This window comes from Eurytemora carolleeae, unplaced genomic scaffold (genome assembly GCF_000591075.1).
Source record: "Eurytemora carolleeae unplaced genomic scaffold, Eaff_2.0 scaffold1031, whole genome shotgun sequence".
In the NCBI taxonomy this organism is placed as follows: domain Eukaryota; kingdom Metazoa; phylum Arthropoda; class Copepoda; order Calanoida; family Temoridae; genus Eurytemora; species Eurytemora carolleeae.
This window is the reverse complement of record NW_019396944.1, coordinates 75,018-102,523: the sequence shown is the minus strand read 5'-3', so window position 1 is coordinate 102,523 and position 27,506 is coordinate 75,018. Positions and strand designations below refer to the sequence as shown.

The 27,506-nt window shown below is 33.0% G+C and overlaps 3 protein-coding genes across 4 annotated transcripts in view; 1 reads left to right on the top strand and 2 right to left on the bottom strand.

The window, feature by feature from the left end:
• Window positions 1-1,661, bottom strand: part of LOC111710368 (uncharacterized) — a 3,245-nt gene extending 1,584 nt beyond the window's left edge. For both annotated transcript variants that reach the window (XM_023484440.1, XM_023484441.1), the window contains exons 1-2: window positions 1,400-1,661; window positions 897-936 (exon numbers count right to left, since the gene is read on the bottom strand). In XM_023484440.1, coding sequence (XP_023340208.1) covers window positions 897-936; window positions 1,400-1,648 — 289 coding nt within the window. In that variant the 5' untranslated portion in view covers window positions 1,649-1,661. The remainder of the gene's footprint in view (window positions 1-896; window positions 937-1,399) is intronic.
• Window positions 1,662-1,984: 323 nt separating this feature from the next.
• LOC111710374 (arginine/serine-rich coiled-coil protein 2) lies at window positions 1,985-7,384 on the bottom strand (the record flags this gene model as incomplete). The annotated part of the gene is given in 8 exon segments (XM_023484448.1): window positions 1,985-2,035; window positions 2,914-2,991; window positions 3,866-3,950; window positions 5,185-5,352; window positions 5,621-5,649; window positions 5,736-5,789; window positions 7,102-7,166; window positions 7,354-7,384. Coding segments are annotated over 8 exon segments (543 nt in total), but the record flags the coding sequence as incomplete, so codon positions are not given.
• Window positions 7,385-8,191: 807 nt separating this feature from the next.
• LOC111710371 (BTB/POZ domain-containing protein 7) lies at window positions 8,192-27,265 on the top strand. The gene is made up of 24 exons (XM_023484444.1): window positions 8,192-8,300; window positions 9,079-9,119; window positions 9,206-9,305; window positions 9,789-9,872; window positions 10,920-11,062; window positions 11,859-11,969; window positions 12,377-12,479; window positions 13,566-13,642; window positions 14,012-14,083; window positions 14,729-14,821; window positions 15,076-15,195; window positions 16,040-16,149; window positions 16,595-16,671; window positions 17,838-17,924; window positions 18,713-18,771; window positions 19,468-19,561; window positions 19,927-20,027; window positions 20,595-20,711; window positions 21,444-21,525; window positions 21,766-21,848; window positions 22,753-22,839; window positions 25,472-25,542; window positions 26,275-26,473; window positions 27,190-27,265. The coding sequence occupies exons 1-24, from the start codon at window positions 8,232-8,234 to the stop codon at window positions 27,263-27,265; spliced, it is 2,256 nt and encodes a 751-aa protein (XP_023340212.1). The 5' UTR covers window positions 8,192-8,231.
• Window positions 27,266-27,506: the final 241 nt, after the last annotated feature.

The following is a 27,506-nucleotide window of genomic DNA, read 5'->3' as shown; positions in this document are numbered from 1 at the left end:
AACTAGTGTAATAATTTCCATTCTTTAATGCTTGGAGCGTGTAAGAATATACATTCTTTCACGCTCTGACCGTGTAATAATTTCCATTCTTACACGGTCTGGCGTTAAAGAATAAAATTTCTGTACCTACAGTGTAAGAATAAGCATTCTTAAACGCTAGGAAGGGAACAATATTAAAATTGTTCCTCCTGAACCGTGTAATAATGGGAATTCTTACACGATAGCTTTACTACTATGGAACCGAACAGATATGATATAATATTTCTTATTAAATTTGTTCCCACTGTTACCACTTTTTTCAGTTTCTTCTGATAATAATTTATTCTCAAAATTATAAAACATCCATGAAAACATATATTACTATAATTATTCGTTTATTTGTTTATGCATTATACAATCCGAAGTTCGTACTGCCACAGAATTTCTTCATCAAGGACTTATCATCCTTTGTTTTCATTAATTCATTCATTCATTCATTCATTCATTCATTCATTCATTCATTCATTCATTCATTCATTCAGAGCTGAAAACTTTAGAATGAGATATCCTTAATCCCAATTACTTAATCTGAGTATCCAATGAACACACTTTTGATTTTCCTTAAACCGTTCTTTCTTGGATATAGTAGAGAAAAATCAAAAACCGGTTTTTAAAATTTAGAGTCCCTCGTTTCCGTATATAATCTTAAATGGCGCGCAAAATTTCAAATTTATCGGCTCATTATATGCGACTCTAATTGGTTGAATTCTATACATTTTTCAGGATAAAAGAACAAGATTAAATTAGTCTCGATATTAAAAAAAAGAGAGGATCAAGCTTTAATCTCGATTTCCACCATTCTAAAGTTTTCAGCTCAGAAATATTAAATAATTGATTGATTTTCATATAACAAGCTCCTGGTGCTCGGTGTTGAGGTGTACTCCCTGGGGATGGTAACTAGATCAAAAATATATTATTTATCGCGGAAAAGGGACAGTTAGTTTTTTTTCAAATGACCCTCTATGCAAAGATAGTAATGTCCAATTTACAATAAAATTTTAATCTGATGAAAGAAAAGTGGAAGATAACGCTATATTTCTGTGAATTTCTCAATTGTTCCTTGTACGCGAAGAATTGCAAATAAAAAAAACAGTTTCAAGAAACAAACACATTATAATATATATAATTTATACTATATCGACAAAGCTTTTAATGGTACTGTTGTAAATCGGGCATTTCCATCTTTGCTTAAAGGGTCAGTTGAAATTACGCTTACAGCCCCCTTAAAAATATTTTTCTTAATCCAATAATTGAATCCTTATACAGAAGAAGTACTGTTATAGTGGAAATCCTTATAAAAAAAAACATGCAGGCCAAATCCAAGAATTATTTTGCTTTCATTTTTTTTATCAATATCTACCTTGATCGTATCTGAAGTCAGTGTTTGCCACATGTTCGACACTACTTCCACTGCACTTGCTGGATTAGAAATCGGCGGGGGTGGCGCAGCAGCGGTGGATTTACCAAAGTTCGGGGGTTCGGGGATTTTTACAGCAGCCTTCGCTGGCGCTTTTTTTTCAAAATCCGACCGAATTGGAATTCTATCGGAATCAAGGCGGAATTTTTTCAAAAGTTCTGCGCGACGGCGCTTTACTTCTTCCTCCAACATCTCTCTACGCACAACAAACTCGTTGGACAAAAAAAAGGGTGATCAATCAATCAATCAACAAACCAATCAACCAGTTATAAAAAACGCACCCTTTAAACCTTACGCTAATCAAGGATGAATGAGATGTTGTAACGATGTTAAATTTAACTAAAAATTGATTATTTTCAATTGTTGGTTCTCTATCAAAGTGACATGCGGCTTTTTACTCCAAAAAACCTGACAGATATTTTCATAAATTAACACTGTTATCATGGAAAAACGATGATATCTTCCTCATTAAGATTTATTTAGGGTACCGTTGTGAATCGATCATGTCCCTTTACAAAGGTGGTTTACCTTGACTTCTGTGTAGCGAAGTGTCCAGAAGTTTTTCCACTCCTCCGCGTACTTAAAAATATTTTTGTAGAACTTAATATTCGAAAAATTAATATATGTAAATATTTTATATCTCTACTTGGTTTATAGGACGATTCGCACCAGTCTTCTATTTCAATTGAACATTTGTAAAAACAAAAACTAAAAAAATTGTGGATTTTATAGAAGAAATTTCGTGGATTTTTTAAAATTTAATAAAAATCGAATTTTGTTGGAGGCTAATTTTTGAAATTGTGATCTTTTATAAACCGTCCTTGGAGTCATGTGAGGTCCCCAACAAAATTTGGGCCCGATCGGTTCAGCCGTTTTGACGTTTATTAGAGTCAAACAGACAAAAAAGAAAGATATATAAATAGATTTGTGTAAAAATCTTCATAATAATAAAATATTGAATATTTCTTACCATCTCATAAATAATAATTTCGAAAATATTCGAAAAATCTAAACAAATGAAAACTTTACCGTTCATAAATGTATGAACTATGTATTTCATATCTTTATGTGTAAAAAAAAAATCTTTAAAATAATATAACATCAAATACTTCTCAACATCTGATAAATTAACTCCAGTCGCATTTTGATAAAATTTGGAAACATTCCAGCTTTTGAAGAAAAAAAAGTATCAATGATTTTAAAAAGATGAATTGAAAGCTTTGAGAGGGGAAAATAATTGACTTCAGGGGTAGACTAAATATATGAATTTGAGGGAAGAGGGAAAGGTATTTTAAAGGATTTTAACACAGAAAAAATGATTTGGAATCGAATTAAATCAGTTTTTTTTAAAGCTTCAACAATTAATTCATTAAAAAAATATAGATAGATTGAGGGATCAATCAAACAATCAATCAATCAATGTACCAATCAATCAATCATTCAATCGAAAGATATACCTGTGGATGTTCCTCTGGTGAAGCGTCGTATTTAGCCAACCTTTCCTGCGCATATTCCATCAACTTACCCTCCATAGTCTTAACATTAAAGGGACTGTAAGTGTAATTTCGATTGAACCTAGAGGTAAAAATGGCAATGTCCGATTCACAACGTACCCCTGAAACCTTTATCTGATCAATATTGTGGAAGATATATATTTCCCTTCAGTTGGATATGCGGAGGTCACTTTAGAAGATAAACCACGGTTAAAAACTTTAAGTTTTTAAAATTACAAACATTGATATTATCTTCTTATTTGATCAAATACAGGTTTCAGGGTACTGTTGTAAATTGGACATTGCCCTCTTCGCATGGAGAGTCACTTGTCTATGAAGTCTCATGTTTAATGGATAATTCTATAAATTTGATTGACATATCTCAAGTTTAGTCTCTTAGAAAATAATAATAATGAAATTTTCGTGTTAAGTCCCAATTTGGAATCTCCGGACTGCCATCGGACGTTAAGGGAATATAAATACAATCAAATCAATATCAGCATTAATTCGAAGAGCGCAAAAGTTTTAAAAACAACATTTGTCCCACTTAATGTTGGATCATGTGACGTGCATCTGTCTATCTATCTATTAAGACTCCCCAATAACAATAGTGTTACCAGGTACCCCTCCCTGCAACCCAGTGCCCCCTTCCGGTGTGCATGGATCACAGAGTTAGCATGATAATGTTATGCCCGAGTTTCATAGAGCTCTAAATTGTGTGTTTTGGAACAGAGAAAAAAAACTCCAGAACCAGATTAATACAAAACTTTGCAAGCAAAAAGCATTTATGGTTTCTAACTGTATGAAAACTATGAAGTAGTCTTTCACGCTTTTACTGGTTTTTCAAATTTAAATGAAGGTCATATGACTGACATTGGAGGTAGCACACAAAATGAGAGTCCGGGGGGGTACTTACCTTGAAATTTGACCATTTATCCATAGCAAGTGTATATGGAGAGATGGATCTCTCTCTGGTGGCTAAAACAACACGACCATTCTCTCTAAACATTATATTTTACAACTTGTGTTAAGATTTAAAATCCAGCGAGGGGTATAATTTTTATACGGTTTTTAACGATTAGGAGAGAAAATTTGATTAATTGATTAGTTTTCTACCCTTTTATTTAAGATGCTTTTCACCTAATCGAAAAAACCTAAACATTTATTATTTTCTAAAGGGATGTTTTAAAAGAGATTCTTTAGAGTTGTTTAAAAAATTTTCTTACATTTATTAATCCATAAAAAATCATTTGTTTAATTTTCTATGCTTAGAAATAATTTGTAAATAATTCACGGGTGTAAAGGGAGTGACCGGCAAAGTAAGGTAGTTGAACAGAGAATGTAGTATTGGGGAAAAAAATTTTAGGATTCATTTCAGATATATTAAACGTTGAAGTGATGTATACTTTCTGAATTTGATCGCAAAGCAGACGTTCAAGATCATTCATTTGGGTGGATACGTTTTGAGAATCGATTAATTTTAAATTATTGAATAACGATGACAAAATATGTAACAAAATTCCTGCAGTAAACTAATTAGTTGTTTAGGAACCAGTTGAGAGAATAAAAATTAACTCTTTTTATCGAAAATAAGTAATCTTATTCAGTTAAAGAGAACCCGTTCAAGTTTAATAAATTGTTTAGGAACAGGTTGAGAAAATAATGATTAATTCTTAGAATTTAAAATAAGTAATCTTATTCAGTTACTAGTTTCTGTAATCTCTCATTGTTCACAAACATTTTCTGTAGATTTTCTGGAACTTTTATTGAAAAGACGACATTTGAAGAATTTGTAGAAATCTGAGAACAAATTCGTAAAAAATAAGAAATTCAATGTAGTGATGAAAATAAAATAATTGATTCTGACAATAATTTATTGACAAATTTCTATTAAGAAATATGTCCCTAAACAGCTAATTAGTTTACTGTAGAATTTTTGATACACTTTTTTGTCGTCGTTATTTAATATTTTTATTCAATCGATTCTCAAACGTAACCACCCAGATGGATGATTTTGAAAGTCGTCTTTGCGCTCAAACTTATATATTTTACATCATTAAAATGTTTTATATGTCTCAAATGAATCCTAAAAAAATTCCACAATACTACATTCTCAGTTCAACTACCATACATTGCCGGTCACTCCACCAACCTTCTTAGTCTTAAATTAACAAAATTAATTTAGACTTTGGAATGAGGAAGAGTTAAGAAAATATGACTATGTTGAAAAAATACCTTTCGTCTGGGTCCATTTCTATTATTCGCTCCTCTGAACTATTTCGAGATATTTGACGATCATTTGAACGTGATCTTCTTCGTTTCCTCAGTTCACTACTACGATCTTTGGATCGAGATCTCCGATCGAAAACTCGTTTCCTTTCCATTGATGGAGATAATGATCGTCTAAATTAAATGTTAACATTTATTTTCACTTCCTGCCATCTTGAATAAGTTACTTAACCCCATACCATAAGAAAATAACATATTATTTTCTTAACAAAAGTATGTTTCTTAGTCTTTCAGAAAAAATAGTATATATGTGAATTTAAAATGTGCGTAAATTACATAAAAAAAGTTCATATGTGAATGTCAACTGTGCGTAAATTACATAAAAATAGTACAAATGTGAATGTAAAATGTACGTAAATTACATAAAAAAAATAGTGTTTACCTTTCATCATCTCGATCCAAGTACGGAGACTAAAAAAAAATAAAATAATATATTTTAAACTACAGAAATTTTTTTAAATAAACAATTTCCATAAAACTTCTAATAGTTTTTCTACCTTAGATCTGGGCCTGGCTGTTCTAGAGCTCATTGGCCGAAATTTCTGATCATCCTGAATAGTTAAAAATTTGTTTATAAGATACAAAATGAAGAATTGCAATCTAAGTGTTAGAAATGCAAAAAAAAATTCGATTTGAGAAGATGCAATAAAAGTGTTAACTAGGACATGGTCACAAGAAAGAAAGAATTCAACACTATTCCAGATTAAAAACAACGATATCTTTCAAAATTTTGCTCAAATAAAAGTGAAAAGAGTACCATCATGAATCGGGCATGCAATAGATAAATAAATAAACATAGATAGCTAATGTACGCAAAATCCTCCAGAATTGTACAGTCCGTGAACTAACACCTCTAAGGGTCAAAGTGTACTTCAATGGCAAGCGGGGTGGATTGGTATTAACTGCTCTTCCCCCTCCCGAAAGCTACCGTCTCTGTAAAAGAATTACTCGATTCTAAAAATTTAGGTTTATTTTTCAAAATGAGATCCAGATTCCAGGGGTGCAAGTAAACACTTTTCTGAGGGCAGAGGCGTATTCAGATTAAAAAAATAAATGACTATTTTACGGGGTTGAATTAATTTATAATTTTGCCAGATTTGACCTCTTTTATATCCAAAAGCTTAAAAATTTTATTTCCAATAGGTATAAATTTAAGAACTTGAGTCAGTTCGTCTAATATGTGGAATTGGCAAACTTATATTAAAGATGGTCCACCATCATGATCAAGATCGAGTCAGTGAGGAGATGGGGAGGCCAATTATGTTGCGGGGGGGGGGGAACAGAAGGTTGGCCCCCTAGTAATGCCACTGATGAGATTTCTTTATTGAAAACTCAAATTTAAGGGTATAGACACACTTTTCTGAAACGTTAATATAACTTAAGTTAGAAAAATAATGGTTTATTTTGCAATGCAATAATTGATAGTTAAAAAAATTAACAACTAAACAAAATATAAATATCTCTCTACATAACTCATGTACGCCGCATGTACCTAATGACAACAGAACAGCCAATTTTCACAACCAACCCAAGTTTTCTTTAAGGTTGGAATATATTTCAAACCTCTCCTTACATTTATATGTGCCAAATTGAGAAATGTCGTCTTATGCGCAATCTATCTATCTCCAGAGCCCGTTCCTTCCATACACTACATTGATCGACAACTTGGCGTCTCCTTTATTGGTCGTCGTCAAATCTACGGAGAAATATCTATCAGATAAGAATTTCGCATGAGACATCTAGCGGCCAACATATCGTCCCCCAAAGTACATGAACTACGCGACCACTTTCTATGAAGAGAACGGGCTTAGAGGGATGACTTACAAATGGTCGACTGTCTCATTAAGAAAAATCTATATTTACCTCATTTTTAATCCTAACCTCAGATCTCTTTCTCTCTACAATCTTAGTCCGACGTTTAGACCCCCCTTGATAAAAAAAAAAACAAAATTATTTTGTTGTTAAAGTTTGAAGTTAACAAGAACTCCGAAATATGTTTATGGTAAAATTATGTATGGCCTTAGCCATAATTTTAAAACATCAAACAACATTTAAATATTACTAATTAAACAGGCAATATTAACAGAACTAATAATAATAAAAACTAACATTTACCTATGTCCGACATTTTAGGATTTAAACCTTTCTGAAACAAAATTGATAAAATAATTAAACAAATGTTATTAAATCAATTTAAACTACATAACACATGGAACCGAATTATAGGGTAGATGATCCTACCAACCAGGATTAGTTAAGAGCCCTATTAAGGGTTTCTTGAACCGGCCTACAGTCAGAAAATTATATATCCTCATTTGAAATAAAACCAAATTAGATGACACCCTTTGCCAAAGGCCATTGATTAATTGATAAACGTTTATTTCTTCATACCTAATTACTGGTGTATTAAATCTATCCAAAGGTCATAAATTTGCATTTTACCAACCAGATCCTAGGGAACTTCGTAGTCGGCGATCATATTCGTGGTACGTCCGAGGAATATATAAATGCGAGCGCTGAATATTTAAAATACCGCGCTCAGTTGTGGAAACTAATTTTTTCAAATCAATCAATCAAACAGGACAAAAAACAATTTTAAGAAGACATTCACTGTATTTACGATTTTTTTATATTTATTTTTCTTTTCTAAAAAAAATCAATACTGTTAAAATAATATTCTAGGCCGAAAAATATGCTTTTAAACATCATTTATTTTTCAAAATAAAATGTCGTCTTCAATTTACCAAACCAAATAATTTTTACCTTCTGTCATTTTTTATTTACAAGAAAAACTAAATTCCTGATTATTTTATTAATTTTAAAAGTAACAACATTCTACGACATTTACTCTGTTAGATTTGTCTACTGTTTAATTTGTATTTTCGGCTTTTTTCAAAAATAATTTTTTTTGTAGAAATCAGATTGAAGCTGAAGTTGTTGTTTATATTGCACACGTATTTGTTTGTTTTCAGAAATGACGTAATTGGTGGCCGATGGGGCTCAATGCATCCCAGCCGTCCTGTAGTGCGGCGGCCACTTCAAAACTAAATAAATACTCTAAGGTGAATATTAACTTATTTTTCCGACCATATAACAGATTATTAATCGTTGCTACGTTTCATGTATACTTTTCATCTCCTTCGTAGGTTTGTTAATGTTAGGACTTGGTTTTGTTTACTTTTTTTCTAGGTCAGGGCCATAAATTCATTATTGATGGTACGTGATTTAATTCTCTTCGTTTGTTAATGTATGTTTCTATGAAAGTGCTATTTTAGACACCCCTCAAAGGAAATTTATGATATGAATAAAAGCATCAAGGAATGAAAGAAACAACGAAAGTAGAATTGAATAAATGACCTGAATTTGAAATACCCATTACAACTGTTTTCTCATCCAATAATTTATACCAATATTTTTGCCTCCCCCCCCCCCTTTATCATTTCAAGGGGGCCAAGAAAAATAAGTATTATATTTTGGGAACTATATTTGGACCACTGTTAAAGACTTCGGGGGAGGGGGGCTAGCCTGAGTAAGGGGGGCTTAATCATGATATGATATATCCGGACATGTATAGTTGTGTATATTTTGAATATGTATTTTGATTATGAATTTTTTTGTGATTTTGTGAACTTATGTTTTAAGTATGCTTTCATAACTATTAAATGGCTATTTAATTCATTCTTGATCAGACATGGCTTTTTGGGGTACCGTTGTGAATATGACTTTAAATTCCGGGTTGCTTGAAATGACGTTTAATTTAAATTTTTGTTTTTTATTTCTTCCAATCTCGAGACCTCGATGGGATAACTAGCTCTAAATTTACTCATTTCTTAATTTCAGCCACCTTCCTCTATTTCTACCGAAGATTTATTGGTTTTAAGGTAAAACAAGATAAATTCATTAACATATTTATAAATTAACATTCTTATTTCTGAAAACATAAATATTCTTGGATTATTTCTTGCAGGGAAAAGAAGAAAAAAAGAACTGGGCTATCAACTTTCAAGAAAAAAATCGTCGGCCGTAGAAAAAATTACAGAGCTGTGGACCATGCAAAGCATTTTAAGGTTTGTTCTGTCAAAAAAAAATATATATTAAATATTTTTGAAATTAAATTTGAAAAGAAACCAAGTAGATGCACAAGAAGGGACGAATTTTAATATAAAATTAGTATTTGGGTGGTTTTAGAATCATCTATTTTATGATTAATAATTTCAGAATGATTGGTTTACTACTGATAAAGCAAAATAACTAACTAATTTAACAATTTTTTGATTAATTGATTTAACTAATGTTGATTAATTGATTTAAAAATTATTGATTAATTGATTTCAGGATTATTTTTTAGTGATTTATCATTGCTCGATTCATTAATTTAAGACTGGTTGGTTCTAAGATGATTGATTCGTCGGTTTAAGAATGATTGATTTTATGATGATTGATTCATAGATTTTAGACTAATTGATTTATGATTTATCAATTTAACGATAATTGATTGATTTAAGGTTGATATTTTGATAAATTTTATGATGATTATTGATTGATTTTAGGATGCTTTTTCTTGTAAACCAATCTCCCTCCTCTCCTCCCTCCTGGAACACTATCAGGTCCTGCTCGCCATGCGGGACCTCAAGGTATTTTTTTATTCACTCGTTCACTAGTTCATTTGTTCACTATCTCATTTGTTTATATTTTTCTAATTTGTTCTTATTTTTCATTCATTTATTTGATTATTCATCGTTCATCAGTTCAAACAAATTGGGTCAATTTTAGAATGTTTAGAGGCTGAATTTAAAGAATGCCACGGCTTAAATATGGTTGGTGATACTTAAAATCCTATTTTTTGCTTCAAGATTTAAGCCGGCGCTCAATTGAAACCAGTTTTTGGCGGATATAAGACGCAATGAATAAATTAATTCAGAATGAATGAATGAATGAATGAATGAATGAATGAATGAATAAATGAATAAATGCATAAATGAATAAATTAATAATTGAATAAATGATCAATATTCGGTTAAACAAAAGAAGGAAAAACCAAAACTTGTAAATTGATTGATTGATTGATTAACTCAAGGAGCGAAAAAGTCTAACAATGATGAGCAAATGTAATGATGAAAAGATAAATGAATGAATAATGAATAAATTATTTCAGAATGAATAAATGAATTCAGAATGAATGAATGAATGAATGAATGAATGAATGAATGAATGAATGAATGAATGAATGAATGAATAAATGAATAAATGAATGAATAAATGAATGAATAAATGAATGAATAAATGAATAAATGAATAAATGAATAAATGAATAAATAAATGAAAGAATGAATAAATGTATGAAGGAACGCATAAAAAAAGGAAAACAGGAATGAACAAATAAATTAAAAATTATTTCAATTTTAAAATTCGGTGATGGTGAAATTGTTGCAATTTATTAAATTGTTGCAATTTGTTAATTTGTTAAATTGTTTCAATTTTTTAAATTGTTGCAATTTGTTTAATTTTTGCAACTTGTTAAATTGTTGCAATTTGTTTAATTGTTGCAATTTGTTTAATTTTTGCAACTTGTTAAATTGTTGCAATTTGTTTAATTGTTGCAATTTGTTAAATTGTTGCTATTTGTTAAATTGTTGCAATTTTTTCAATTTAAAATTTTCTTAACCCTATATCCATTTTAGATCCAGGCAGATTTGGCCCGCCCCCCTGCCCCCAGCCTGCAGCTGAACCTAGAGAACCTGTTTGTCCACGCCCACTGTCCAGACTTTAAACTTATATATCTGGGAACTCAGTTCTCTGTTCATAAATCTATTCTCTTAGCCAGGTACACTGTACAATCATCCTAGTATATGAAGTTGTATATATATTAAGACGACTTTCGACTTAAATTTTTATCCCTAACAAGCAATTCAAGCAGTATGGATACTTAGAAGCATGGAAACTTAAGAGAAGCTGTCAATTAACTTGTAATTTGAAAAAAGCTTTTTAAAAATTGAAACCTAAATAGAAAAGTCGTCTTCATTGTATGAAGCGAGGAGGGAATAATTTTCCAGCAAAATATATACCCTTGAAGTCCAAAAGAATTGATTTGAATTCAATAAATTAACTAAGAAGAAATAAAAAGGAAGAAAGAGAAACAGATATAGGGATTGAAAAACATCTAACGAAAAGATTTTTCTGCCTTAACACGTCATAGTAGAATGTAAACAGCCTTTCTACCCCTCTCCTGTGTTATATATTTCAAAGTATTTTAGGAAGTGCTTACGATTCATTTAATTTTGATGCGGATCGGGATCCGTATCCTGGATTCGCACTGAAAAAAATGGATCCGTTTTTTTTTTTTTGCTTTTTTACCCTAAACTTGATGAACTATTCAGAAATGAGGAAATTTTCATAATCTCTTTTTTTCAAAAGTTCAGATTTGGGGTTTTGGAGTAAAAAAGTTTTTTTTGTGCAGTTTTTGGTTGATATTTTACCTCGTGGATCCGGATCCGTGGATCCACATATTTTTGCGGAAGCTAAAATCTTGCGGATCTAGCGGATCCGGATCTGGATTCGGATCCTAAGCACTGATGGGTTTTATTTTTAATTTTTATTTCTTAGCTACTTGTAATATCTAGGTGCCCCTACTTTAAAGACCTACTGCTAGCAGCTGGATCACTAGCTACAGATCTAACTGTTAAACTCTCCACATCAGGCGTTGATGTCTCCATGTTTTCTAGTCTACTCAGGTATTAATCAAATTAGAAAATGAAGTTTATAACCCGGCTAACTTGCATTAGTAGCCCGTCAACCCTTCTGGGAAAATGATAAATTGTTGATTGTTGAATAATATGATTTACTAGCTGAAAGGCTCGGCGTCGCCCGTGAAAAAAAATCGAATTTTTTTTCGCCTATAACATCCCCCGGGCACCCATCCACAAAAAAAATCAGCCCAATCGGTCCAGCCGTTTGGCCGGCTATAGGCAACATATATATATAAATACAAATGTCTTGTTTTATTATATAAATTAAAAAAAGTCATTCGAAATATAAATTTTCCCTATTAGATCAAAGACCATAAAATATTTTTGATTATATATATTTTATTCTTATCGACAATTGGATTTTTATTAGCTTCAATCAATCAATGTTTTAGGTTTCTGTATACGGGGGAGTACCCTTCACAGGAGATGACCCCAAACCAAATAGATCTTCTTATATCCCTGGGTCGGGAGTGTGGAGTGCCTAACCTATTAGAGGTAAAATAGATCTTATATCCCTGGAGCACTTTTATCCAAGGTACTAATGCAAAGAAAGTTAATTGCGGTCGCGCATACTCTGCTTACATATTGAAACCAGATCTCTTTGGGAGGAACTTGTAAACAAGAACAGATCCATCAGTTTTCGTTTAGTATCCGAGGAGGATAAAAGCAATTAATTTTAAAATTTTGAAAATTCACAGAATAGTTTCCTATAACCAGAATATTTCATGGATTATTTTTGTGAAAATGGATTCCATGTCAGGCTGTGACATCCGTTTTGTGTTTACTTTTCCGCCAAAAGACAGCACACTGCAGTACAAAAAATGCGTACACCTCTGAAATACCTTTCCTTGCTTTAGTGCCTTTACCAATCCTATATGTTTCTTGTTTAGGCTGATTTAGATCACTTTTAATCAATTAGTGTTTCTTGTTTAGGCTGATTTAGAACACTTTAAATCAATAAATATTTCTTGTTTAGGCTGATTTAGAACACTTTTAATTAAAAAGTGTTTCTTGTTTAGGCTAATTTAGAACACTTTTAATCAATAAGTGTTTCTTGTTTAGGCTGATTTAGAACACTTTAAATCAATAAATATTTCTTGTTTAGGCTGATTTAGAACACTTTTAATCAAAAAAAAAGTTTATTGTTTAGGCTGATTTAGAACACTTTTAATCAATGAATGTTTCTTGTTCAGGTTGATTTAGAACACTTTTAATCAATAAATGTTTCTTGTTCAGGCTGATTTAGAACACTTTAAATCAATAAATATTTCTTGTTTAGGCTGATTTGGAACACTTTAAATTAATATATATTTCTTGTTTAGGCTGATTTAGAACACTTTTAACCAATTCGTGTTTCTTGTTTAGGCTGATTTAGAAAACTTTTAATCAAATAGTGTTTCTTGTTTAGGCTGATTTAGAACACTTTAAATCAATAAATATTTCTTGTTTAGGCTGATTTAGAAGCATTTTAATTAATAAGTGTTTATTGTTTAGGCTGATTTAGAACACTTTAAATCAATAAGTGTTTCTTGTTTAGGCTGATTTAGAACACTTTAAATCAATTAGTGTTTCTTTGTTTAGGCTGATTTAGAACACCTTTACCAATCAGGAGAACATACAGACTGTATACTTGTGTTTACTGGGGATAAAACACCAAAGTAAGTTCTAAGCACTAAATATTCACTTCTTTATAAAAACCTGGTTTTTTTTGGTAAGCAACTATTTTCTTTTCTAAAATCTTCTTAATTCAGGTCTGTAAAACCATCTCTTTACAATTAAATGTCATTTACACCCAGACTATGATAAAAAAAATTTCTAACGCTTTGATTTCGTCTTTGATTTTATCTTTGATTTTATCTTTGATTTTATCTTTGATTTTATCTTTGATTTTATCTTTGATTTTAACTTTGATTTTAACTTTAATTTTGACTCTGACTTAATGCCCTTGACCTTGACCCGTACTGTATACATGAACACCTTGATCACTTTGACTTCTTGACCTTTTTGACCTTGACCTTAATGTCTAGATCTCCCGAGCTGGACCCTGATCTGGATTCTGCAGTACAGTTATCTTGTCACAAAGCTGTTCTGTGCGCCAGGTATCGTGGAATGGTCGTCTGCCTTCTTTTTTTCAAATTATGACATTTAACTAAGAATTTTATACTTTCATAAACGATATTTTTTAAAACTTCCGGGCACATTTACTTTACAAATTCCGAAGTTCTCGTCGAAATAGTCCGGCCTAGAATAGTAATACGGTTTAGTTGGCTGTAAGTAACATGCAAACGCACACATATACACACATATAAACATATTTCAATCAATCAATGGTGTAAAAACTTAAAGGGACTGTAGACGTAATTTCAAGTGAGCCTTTATTTGTAGATTGGCATATCCGATTCACACCGTTACCTTTTATACCTTTATCTGAGCAAAAGTTATGGAGCTATCTCTTGTTCCATCTTAAAATTGATTATTTTCAAACTTTGGTTCTTCATTGACTTGCGAATATGTGTAAAGGGGGAGAGAAAAAAGATATCAACACTTTATCAGAAAGTTCTAGGTTGAAATGATAGAGTTGTGAATCGGGAATGTCCCTCTATAAATGGAAGGTCATTTTATATTACGACTAGTCCCTTTGAAGCCACTCCTTTTTGGGAGACACAGACTGCCTAAGCTCTGCTTTAAAACATATTAAATATTTGATATAATCATGTATGGGCTATTGATAATCTCATATTTAGGTCACCTTTTTTTCGGAACCTAGTTTCCCGTCGCCTTCAAGCGGCGGCCGCCGAAAAACAGGATCGGGGCTCCATACTCCCACAACCTTTAAGGTATTATTTTGATAATCATTAAATATAGGATGAGTCACAACATTCAAGCATGGCTCTAATCTACATTAGTTTTAAGAATATATGCAAAAAAGTGAATATATAAGCCACCAAGTTGAAGTCTCTGAACAGTTTTGTGGGGACAGGGGATCTATTATATTATATTAAGGTGATGTTAAAAGTGTTCCCCCTTTTGGTTTTTCTTCGACCAATATTTACTCTTGAGTAAATGTTTTGAATGAATGTTGTCTGTTCAGAATTGTTCTGGACGAGTCCGTGATTCCGCAGAAGTACGCGAGAGTCCTCGTTCGAGCTCTATACGTCGATTCGATCGATTTCGATCTTGTAGACGATAGATCAGTTGAAATTGGAGACAGGTACAATATAAATAAAATATATCAATTTGTATTAAAGACAAGTAAAAATCAATCAGATAGATCAATTAAGATTAAAGACTATTAGAAAATCAATCAGATAGATCAAGTGAGATATGAAACTGGTAGATAATCAATCAGATAGATCAATTGAGATTGGAGATAAGTAAAATCAATGAGATGGATCAATTAAGATTGGAGACTGTTAGATATTCAATAAAATAAATCAATTGAGATCAAAAAACAAGTAGAAAATCAATCAGAGAGATTAATGAGACTGGAAGATGATCAATCATTATAGATCAATTGAGATTAGATACTGGTAGATAATCAATCTAATAAATCAATTAAGATTGGAGACAGGTACATAATCAATCAAATAGATCAATTGAGATTAGAGACTGATAGATAATCAATCAAATAGTTCTGTTGAGATTGGAGACAGGTAGATAATCAATCAAATAGATCAATTAAGATATGATGCGGTAGATAAAATCAAATCAAATAGATCGATTGAGATTAGAGACTGGTAGATAATCAATCAAATAGATAAATNGAAAATTTTTTTTTAACAATTTATTATTTTTAATTTTTTTTATTATTTTTTTCATCGTCTTGTCATCGTTTCTATTTTCTTGACTGTCCCTAATTCTGACAATTTTGAAGAAAAAATGAAAATTTGTTAAAACCAGCTTATTTTTTGGGACACTGTGCTCATTGTAATTTTGAGTGTATTCTGTTTTTCAAGAAAATATATTTCCATAACTTCTAGTATCCAAGTTTCGGGACGGGATGGAGTTGTATCAGATTGGTAGATTTCTTGAATTTTTAACCACTTTGTATCCAGGGTCCGGGACGGGATGGAGTTGTATCAGATTGGTAGATTTCTTGACCTCGATATCCTCGCACAAAACTCCGAGGACGCCATAGTCCACCGGCTCAACCAGAATAATATAGGAACTTAGATAACATCCACATTAAGATTGTATATTTGTTTTATATTTTTCTAGCTTTTTTAAAATTGATCTCCTGCTTATCTGTTTGTATCTTAACGTCAAAAATTCTGAACCAACCGAGCCCAAATTTATTGGAGCTTACTCACAAGACCCGAAATTGAAAAATATTGGCCGTAAAAAAATGCCGACATTTAATAATTTAAAAATGCACTATTTAAACAGAAAAATCCGCCAAAATGTGTGTCTTTTTAAGTTCAATGAAAAAATGGCTTTTTGAAAAGCAATTGTTAAAAGCAAAAATTTCTGCTATAAAAGTAGTGCAGGGCCCCCTTTAACCCAAAGTCTTATTACACCAGCTTTTAGTTCTCATCCTTTGTCAGTCACATGATTTAAATTATTGTTTTTAACTTTATTCTCGAGTATGATGTATATTGTTGTTGTTAAAGTTGAAGTATTGGACTGGAGCGGTCAACCCTATGGTTCTGCCTGGGTTCACCGGCAGGCTATGCAATATCTTCTAGAGGTCAGCACTAAACATTGATTGTTTAATTGATTTATTGACTGATTGATTGATTAGTCATTGGATTGAGTATTAAGTTGATTGATTAATTATTGATTGTTATATTGATTGCACGATTGTTTGGCCGATTGTTTGATTGTTAGATCTGCTCATGGTTTGTAAGATCTGTTGATGTATTGTTAGATATGTTGATGGATTGTTAGATCTGTTGATTGATTGTCAGATCTGTTGATTGATTGTTAGATCTGTTGATGGATTGTTAGATCTGTTAATGGAATGTTAGATCTGTTAATGGATTGTTAGATCTGTTGATGGATTGTTAGATCTGTTGATGGATTGTTAGATCTGTTGATGGATTGTTGGATTGTTAGATCTGTTGATGGATTGTTAGATCAGTTGATGGATTGTTAGATCTGTTGATGTATTGTTAGATCTGTTGATGTATTGTTAGATCTGTTGATGTATTGTTAGATCTGTTGATAGATTCTTAGATCTGTTGATGGATTGTTAGATCTGTTGATGGATTGTTAGATCTGTTGATGGATTGTTACATCTATTGATGGATTGTTAGATCTATTGATGGATTGTTAGATCTGTTGATGTATTGTTAGATCTGTTGATGGATTGTTAGATCTGTTGATGGATTGTTAGATCTGTTGATGTATTGTTAGATCTGTTGATGTGTTGTTAGATCTGTTGATGTATTGTTAGATTTGTTGATGGATTGTTAGATCAGTTGATGGATTGTTAGATCTATTAATGGATTGTTAGATCTGTTGATGGATTGTTAGATCAGTTGATGGATTGTTAGATCTGTAAATGGATTGTTAGATCTGTTAATGGATTGTTTGATATGTTGATGGATTGTNGTTAGATGTGTTGATGTATTGTTGGATCTGTTGATGTATTGTTAGATCTGTTGATGGATTGTTAGATCTGCTGATGGATTGTTAGATCTGTTGATGGGTTGTTAGATCTGTTGATGTATTGTTAGATATGTTGATGTATTGTTAGATTGATTGGTCGATTGTTAGCTTGATTGATCAATTGTCAGATTGACTTTTGGACGGTTTGGTTGATTGATCAATTGTTAAAATAATTGATTGAATGAGTAATTTATCATTGATTGATTGATTGATTGATTGATTAAGTGATTGATTGATTTCTAGGATTTTGTCCATGTGACGAGTTCTCCTGCATTAGAAAAGTTAAACAAGGATACTCTTAGATCCATTATATCTAGTGATTTTATACAGGTACTAGCTTGGGAACCCAGCCTTTACTGGAGTTCTTCCTACAAAAGCAAACCCACTCAACTTAAAAATGTTAAACCAAGCTGAGGGGTTCATGAGTTGTGATCGGACATGCAAGCAAACAGAAATTACTTTTTAAAATGTATAGAAACCTTGTATACAACAAGAAACAGAAAACTAAGGAATGATTTTAATCTTTGTTCTCTGTTTTGATGAAATTTCGCTTCTGATTTTTAACTTGGTAATTGATATATTTCTTAAATATCCCATGAACATTTTTTATAATTATGAATTTAAAATTTCTTGCTAAAAAGAAAGAAGAAGACAACAATTTTATCTGGATATCATCGAAGGATTACTGTTGAATTGGCATTAGCTAATAATTTATTTCAAAACGATAGCTTTGAACACTTTTTTATAATTTGGGGGACGTATTCCCACAGCCTCTATTTTTGAAGGTTTCTTAATATTCTACCTCAAACTCTTAATTTTGTATTTTTTTACAAATAAATTCCTACTTAAAATTACCCAACCGTTATTTCATATTATGTTTCGTCATATTGTGATTGATATGGGCTATATCGGCTTCAAATGTTAGCTCAAGTTTTTCAAGGTCCTTAAATGATTTGGCTAAAAATTCCAGCCTTAATTTAACACTGAAGTTAACTAGCTGAAAATCTTCATTGTATTAAATATTCTCTTTTAAAAACATTTTTAGCCTCTTGTGGTGAAAAAAACGAAAGAAAAAACCTTAAAAAATATATTTTTTTAAATTATGTTTCTTCTTCTAGGCTAGTGAATCTGAAATATTGGCGACCGTGATCCGGTGGGGGGAGTTAGTGGTTAGTAGGTGAGTTTTAATTGTTCAATGGAACTTAAACAATGTGAGGGGGAGCGTGGGGCCTTTAAGATAATTTAGTGCAGAGACAGAGGAATAATTTGGGAAAAGGGAAGGACAAAGTGAAAAAAAATTTTCACTAGATTTAACACACACGAATTATAACTTAGCTTAATCTAACTAGTACAGCAACAAACATCATAATTTTTAGCAAGAAGAATGTAAACAATATAAATGTCTGTAGGAAGACATATCCCTTTTTTTAATACTGTAAAAAATGTTTATCAGAATATTTCAAAATATAAAAAATATAATTTTTAATGATATTAGATGTTTGGGTTTCGAATCCTCGACCTCATAGGCTTACATCTCATTTAAACTGGAAGATTCGACGGGTTGGATGCCTATCAGCCTAGTTAGAGAGGTGTTAGGTCTTTCCAAAAGACAATTTCCTAAGTGGCAACTCCCAAAAGGTTAGGTTAGGCCTTCTGGGACGCATCAAGCTGCAATGAAGGCCGTGCGCTGCTGCTAGGATGGGCTAGGGGATTAAGCGTTGCGGCTATTACAAACTTGGGAAATTGCACATTTGGGTAGTTGCCACGTGGGAAAATAACCTTGGGAAGTTGCCGATTGGGAAAGGGTGGTAAGTACCTAACATCTTCAGAGAAAGGGCTCTTCGAAATAAATAGATAAAATAATTTGGTTTAGGCGGGGAGAAGGCGAAGGGACAAGTTTACCAACTCCTGGAGGGCGGAGAAGTGCCCGGCGGAGAGATGGCATTTGTGATAGAGAAGTGGCAGAGGTGATTCATCTGTTTTTTTATCATTGAAAGGAAAAAAATCAAGCTTTTCTATTTTGACTTTCCAGGAAATTTATGGGGAAGAGAATTCAAATATATTGATTTTTAAGAAACTTTAGGGGAATAAAATTCAAACAAAGTATAATTCCTTTCCTTTTTTTGATTTTCTACAATTTGCCAAAAATAACATGATTGATGCATCATTGCCCAATTGTTGATGCTAAAAAACGAAGTCGACAAAACCTCTCTTAACTCCATCCATCCATATATCCATATATCCATCCATCCATATATCCATATATCCACCCTCTTTATTATTTCTATCCATTTATCTTAATATTTATCTAAAAACTATATAAATCTATTAGGTTGTGTGTGACCTGGTGGGGTGTATCCGCCTGGAAAATATGCTGGGGGGCGGGGACCTTGTCAGACAAGCTGCAGAGAGGGGTCTTCTCTCCAGACCTTGGTAGGCGGGGCATTTATTCATTTTTCCATTCATCCTTCCATTAATTCATCCTATATGCTTGGGGGCGGGGACCTTGTTAGACAATCTGCTGAGAAAGGTCTTCTCTCTAGACCTTGGTATTCATACATTCATTCATTCATTCATTCATTTATTCATTCATTCATCCTTCAATTCCTCCATCCTTTCATTGAATATGCTAAGGGGGACCTAGTAAGATAAGTTGCTGAGAGGGGTCTACTCTCCGGACCTTGGTAGGCAGGGCATTCATTCATTCATTCATTCATTCATTCATATGTTCATTTATTCATCTATTCATTCATTTATTCATTCATCTATTCATTTTAGTATAAAGTTTAGCGTTTAAATGTTGCTTTTGAAGTTGCCATTTTTACATCGTAATTGTAAAACGTAAATTTTCGCGAGCTTTTTATCACAAACGTTTTCATATTTGACCCGTCCATGAAACCTTTTGTCATGTGAGTTTCCACAAAAATTTGGGCCCAATCGGTTCAGCATTTATATGAAATTATAACTATTTATATATATAGATATATATGTATCTGGTAGGTATATGGGGGGAGGTGGAGGTCTACCTGAACCCTGGGATCCTCGCTGTTATCGTCCTCCACATCAACGACCTCGGCTCTTCCTGCCCTACTATGAGGAGTGTAAGGCCTTGTACAGGTAGGGCATCCTCATCCTCATCATTGTCTTCATCTTCATCGACATAATTATCATGATAATCATGATTGTTTTTAATGTGTCATTATAATCTTTTTTATTAACATCATCATCTTTTTAAACATCATCATCATGATTGTTTTTAATGTGTCATTATAATCTTTTTTATTAACATCATCATCTTTTTAAACATCATCATCATGATTGTTGTAAATGTGTCATTATCATCTTCTTAAAGGGAGTGTTCTCGAAAATGAAAGGGGTATAATAGGCTAAGGTTGAATCAAATTCGATGGTGATCGCTACTTATCTTACTTCTATTTGTTGTGTCTGTAAGGAGAAAATAATTAAACATTACATATACTGAAGAGCGTAGCGTCCATACAAATTCAGAAGGTTACATTATTTCACTCAGATCTTAAACAATTCAATTAAATTTAAGATTTATCATTCACATATTACAACTTAAAATCAATTTGATGCATTTGTAACGAGAAACAGTATCACATGATATATTGTAAAATGATCTGTATCATCATAATGGCCGTTTAAAATGTGTTATCTTCTTGATAACCATCATCTTCATTATTGTTTTTAATGTCTCATCATCATCTTTTTAAATAACATCATCATGATGGTTTAAAATGTGTCTTCATAATCATGATTCTCTTGTCTTCATAAATAATGATTATTTTCCTAAATAACTGTTTTAATCATGAACTTTAATATGCTTAGTGAGAGAGCGGGGAGCTTGAGCAATGAATCTAGTTCCTTCAATTTCCACAGAATATCAGATATACCAGATACACTCTATATGGTAAGAAACCAGTCTCTTAACGGGCTTAGTCCACCGTGCAGAGGGACTGTAAGCGTAATTTCAAATGACATTTCATGCAAAGATGGCAATGCCTGATTCACATCGTTAGCAAATAAACCAAGGGTTTTATTTTCTATAAGAATATTTTTTTCTCCAGTCTACATATTAGGAATGTTTAACTAAAAATATATATATATCCATATCTCTATGTTTATATTTATCGATTTATTCTATTTCTAGGTTCGAGATGACCGGGCGGTTGGGCGGGCAGATCCTGACCTATCAGATCAGGACAATGTGTCTCAGATGGTGAGGCGGGTCAGGTCAGTACATTTTTCTTTTTAAAACATAAATTCTAGTTTTTTTTGTAGTCATAGTCGTCCAGCAGAAGAAATAGCTCTTTTCCTTAAAGTAATCTTAAGTAACCACTGACCAGTAGCCAGTGACCATTACACGGGCAGCCGTAGTACATATGAATTTCCGAGCCGGGTCAACCTTTCCGGCCCCAGTTTGTCCTGTACCTTGCTCTATGGACAGGACTAGCCGGTGCAACAACGTTGACGCGGTCAGACTTTATGCTTCGTATAGGTTGAATTTACTTTTACTCAAGAGGCAAAGGTGTGTGATTATGTAAAGAGGGGCAGCACAAATTTACAACGGTACCCTTTAAACCTTTATTTGATTAATAAAATAGAAGATATTTCAATTCTTTAAGTAAAAAAGTAATAATCCCAAGATTTTGCTCCAAATGTTTCTTCAGGGGAAATGTGCAAGTCCTTTTTTACAGAGAAACCCTAATTGAAAACAGTTAATTTTTAAAGAGATAAACATGGATATTTCATTTAATCTTGATCAGACAAAGCTTTTACGGGTTCCGTTGTGAATTGGTTGGAACCATCTATTATTGAATATGAGGAGTCACTCGTGTTTGGGACTACAGGCCATTTAATATGCAAATAATTCTTTTTATTATATTATTAGTTCAGGAAACTGTACAGATCTCTGTCTGTTCAAAGAGCTCTTCTCCTAAATACTGAACAATCACTTTAATGATATTATTTGTTCAGAAAACTGTACAGATCTCTGTCTGTTCAAAGAGTCTTCTCCTAAATACTGAACAATCACTTAAATGATATATTTGTTCAGGAAACTGTACAGATCTCTGTCTGTTAAAAGAGCTCTTCTCCTAAATACTGAACAATCACTTTAATGATATTATTTGTTCAGAAAACTGTACAGATCTCTGTCTGTTCAAAGAGCTCTTCTCTCCCCATTCGCAAACCGTCAACAGATATTCATTCAACTTCAACTCAGGTCTGTTTACAGTTTTATTGTTTTAATACTTTCGTCTTTTGTGAGGAGGGAGAGGGTGGGGGGTTGGGGGGGTCCAAAAATCGTATACTAGGAAATTACCAATTTGTCAGCTATTTAAACCCTTTTTAAACAAATTTCGAGAATTTTATTAAAGAAATAGAGTCTTTACCACAAACTCATATTTCACTAATCTCTATATCTTTGCAACCAAATTGTGTAAATTCTAACATTTCAAACTTAGATAATTTGTTCTAACAGAATTCATTGTTTAAAATATCTAAGGTCTATAACGACATGTTGAAAAAATAAAGGGATTTGAAAATCAGAGTTTGCAGCAAAAATTCAATTCTTTTTTTTTAACGTAAGGTAAGTTCAACATAAATCCACTGAAAACCCAACTGGTATAATGGTGAGAAATGATTTCTAAGAGAGGAGGGGGGATTACTTTATAAAGAATTCAATGTGTAATGTGTATAAACCCCTGTAAAGTGATAAACCCCTGTAAAGTGGATAAACCCCTGTAACGTGTATAAACCCATGTAAAGTGTATAAACCGCTGTAAAGTATATAAACCCCTGTAAAGTATATAAACCCCTGTAAAGTGTATAAACTCCTGTAACGTGTATAAACCCCTGTAAAGTGTATAGACCCCTGTAAAGTGTATAAACCCCTGTAAAATGTATAAACCCCTGTAAAGTGTATAAACCCCTGTAAAGTGTATAAACCCCTGTAAAGTGTATAAACCCCACGCTAATTTAACGGTTTCAGAAAACTGTGAGTGTGACGATTCCTTCATTATTTGACTAATTAAACCTAGTTTTTCGACTTTTCTATTTTTTATGTTTGTTGGTCTGCATTTGCTTTTTAAACAGCATAAAAGTAAGTTTAAAGATTATTGAAATATCACATAATGGCCCAATATATGATTAAATAGAAGAAACCGAAAGTATTTTGCCCTGGTTAGTCCGGGGCGACCCTGCCGATGTTTAATCTCTAGATCTTGATGGATCTTCTGTCATTAAATGTTGACTTATGTCAACCCATCTCAACCTCCCGCCCTTAATCCTACCCTGGGGCTGGTTTATCCCCGCCCCCAGGGCTCTGATCCCAACCCTGGGGCTAGTTCAACCCCGCCCCCCGGGCTCCATCCTGGCCCTGGGGCTAGTTCAAATCTGCCCCCGGCGGTGAAATTTGCCTGGAGGCGTTTGCAACAGCCCCCCCCTGCAGAGCCTATCAATTTAATGTTTAAACAATAGGGTTAAAGGTGTGAGAGAGGCGGGGCCCATTAATTAGGAATTATCTATTAACGGGGGGGGGGGGCGGGGCGGACTATTTTACAAAAATAATTAATTTGAACTATTTCATTTTTACTTAAGTCGTAAAACAATCTCTAAAATTTAATTTGTGAAATATATTTTCCCTGAATTGACAAGTACAGTGGGTGCCCAGCAAAGTAAGGGTTAAGGACAAACAAACGGCGAGGGTTAAATACAAGAATAGATACAAGTAGGGGATACAAGATTAGATACAAGTAGGGAATACAAGATTAGATACAAGTAGGGAATACAAGATTAGATACAAGTAGGGGATACAAGATTAGATACAAGTAGGGGATACAGGATTAGATAAAAGTAGGGGATACAAGATTAGACACAAGTAGGGAATACAAGATTAGATACCAGTAGGGGATACAAGATTAGATACAAGTAGGGAATACAAGATTAGTTACAAGTAGGGGATACAAGATTAGATACAAGTAGGGAATACAAGATTAGATACAAGTAGGAGATACAAGATTAGATACATTTAGGGAATACAAGATACAAGTAGCCCGGTGCAGAAATTTTCTTTTTTATAAAGTTTGTCATACTTTTTGCCATTTTTATCTTCCTTTAGGGGGGCTGCGTGCCTGCATTTAAAAAAAAGTATAATAGTCGCGAAAAAAAGTTTGTAATGCTGAATTTTAAATAGTTGAAACTTTGGTTTGAAATGTTTAAACCCTTAAACATATTTTTGTTCCTTTTAATTTCAAAATTATCGTTATTTTACTCTTTTTAAATGAGACGGATTCTGTCAATTCTTTCTCTCTGAGACAGGGAAGCTACAATTTAAGAAAACAAAACCTAATCTTATTTGTTAAGACTAGAGTTTATTGTTTAAAGAGTAACATTGTGAATTGGGGAGGGGGGGGGGAGGGTCACTGTGGAGATACAGTGACATGTCCCTAAAGCAAACCAAACCTAGTTCACTCCTAGCTCCATTTAAAAAGACTGTAAGCGTAATTTCAAGTGACCCTCTATGTAAAGATAGCAATGTCCGGTTCACAACGATACCCTTGAAACATCAATCTGAATAAAATGTGAAAGATACCGTCGTTTTTAAGTATTATTGTTTTGAAGTTCTCCGTTACTTCTCATAGGCAATGAATAAGTTACTTTGGTAGAGAAACCCCTAAAAAATGAACAGTTTATAGAAACAAAAGCATTGATATATAATTCATACTTGATCAGACAAAGCTTTCAAGGCCAGGGTACTGTTGTAAATCGGTCATGGCCATCTTTGCATGGAGGGTCACTTGAAATTATGCTTACAGTCCATTAAGCATATTTTTTTAATCAAGATATTTATTCAGGGTGGTCAGAGAATCCAACCTCCCGGATTCATTCAGTGCAGTTCTTCAGCGGGCCATGGATGGTGGAGCTGGTAATAATTTTCAGATTTTTTATCTACGATTTTATGAATATTATCGATCCATTACCGACCTGTTACCGATTCATTATCGATCTAATTCCGATCCGTTACCGATCCAACACCGATTCATTACCGATCCAATACCAATCCAATACCGATTCATTACTGATCCAATACCAATCCATTACCGATTTAATACCGATTTAATACTAATTCAATACTGATCCACAACTGATCCTTACCGATCCAATACCGATTCAATGCCGAACTGTTATTGATCCATTACCGATCCAATACCGATTCAATACCAGTCTATTTATACCGATCTGTTACCGGTCCTTTACCGTTCCGATATCGACCCTTTACCGAAATCGTGGGATCTAAAGTTAAACAATTAATTGCGGCATTCCATTTCTAATTACGAAAAATTGGATGCTTTTCACTTTTTTGGAAAGTTACAATTTGATTGGCTTACTTTATCAAATTTAAAGTTATTTTTATAGGAACATAAAGCTTGCCCGTTTGGGGGCGAATCCTTTTTAGGGGTTCTTAAAGAGTAATTTTCTTAAGAAAGATTCAAAATTTTAATATTTCATTCTTTATACAAAATATCAAGATCACTTAGAGCCAAGAAATATTGAAATTGCATATATCACATGCTGGGACCTTAAAAGGTAGCAAGCACTCTCTTCTTATGGCCTTTCTCTTAATTCTGTAAAATAAATTAAGAATTGTTTTTTTAAGGTGCGCCCGACACCCCTGAGGATGAGTTACCAGTGTACCGAGGGGACTGGGAGGGACGGCGGAGACACGCCTCTTTACACTACCTGCCCTCTACCGAGTCTCTGCCTCAATATCTGCCTGCTCTAGACCAACCTCTCTCTGATACAATGCCGGATATAGCGATGGCATCATCCGCCTTTGGTAGTCTTACTCTTACTAGGTAGGTGTTTATTTTTGCATTGATCCATTGATCCGTTGATCTATTGTTCCATTGATTCATTAATACATTGATCTTTTAATCCATTAATCTATTGAATCATTGTTTCGCTGTTCCATTGTTCCATTGTTTCGCTGTTACATTGTTATCACTGTTATCATTCATAAACCTTCCCTGGGATCTTGTGAAGTCCTACACAAAATTTGGGCCCGATCGGTTCATCCGTTTTGACGTTTTATGGATACAAACAGACAAGTTAAGTATAAAATACTAGCGTTGCCCGTGGAAAAAAAATTGAAAAGAAATTTTGAATTAAGCTTTTAGCCTAAGACACCCCCGGCTACCAATGAGTGTCCACAAAAAATGTCAGCCCATTCGGTCCAGCCGTTTGGCCGGCTATAAGGAACATATATATGAATGTTTTATTATATAGACTAGGCTTTTAGGGCGCTTCGCGACCATCTTCTTTTCCTACTGTGAACATTTTCTCCTTGTTTACATTGTAGAATAAAAACAAACAAAAAATTTGCGTATTTTATAAAAAATATCGTGGATTTTCAAAATCTTTAAAAACAAAATTTTGATGGAGGCCAAATTTTGACAATTTGATCACCCACGCGAGGTCCACAAAAAATTTGGGCCCGATCGGTTCAGCCGTTTTGACGTTTATTGGATACAAACAAACAGACAGACAAGCAAAGTACAAATATATTTTCTAGATCTATGCCCTCTCCTCGGAATTCTGAATCTCGTATCTCTCCCCGACCCTCCTCTCTCGCTCCAGGTACAAAATAAACTATCATATAATTACTAAATTCATTTTAAGGGACTTTTTTTAAAAATTTAATGACGATCGAATTTTGATGGAGACAAATATTTGAACTTTTGATTTTTCATAAACCTTTCCTGGGGTCCCTAGATGTCCCACAAAAAATTTGGGCCCGATTGGTTCTGCCGTTTTGACGTTTATTAGATACAAACAGACAGACAAGCCAAATTTATATATAGATGAAGTAACGTACAGTGTAGCACATTT

Bases quoted from the DNA above. Each gene is read 5' to 3' on its own strand.
- LOC111710371 (XM_023484444.1), top strand. From the start codon at position 8,232: ATGGGGCTCAATGCATCCCAGCCGTCCTGTAGTGCGGCGGCCACTTCA. The intron at 11,063-11,858 runs GTACACTGTACA...TGTAATATCTAG, and splicing joins AAATCTATTCTCTTAGCCAG to GTGCCCCTACTTTAAAGACC. The intron at 21,526-21,765 runs GTAAGAAACCAG...TTCTATTTCTAG, and splicing joins TACCAGATACACTCTATATG to GTTCGAGATGACCGGGCGGT.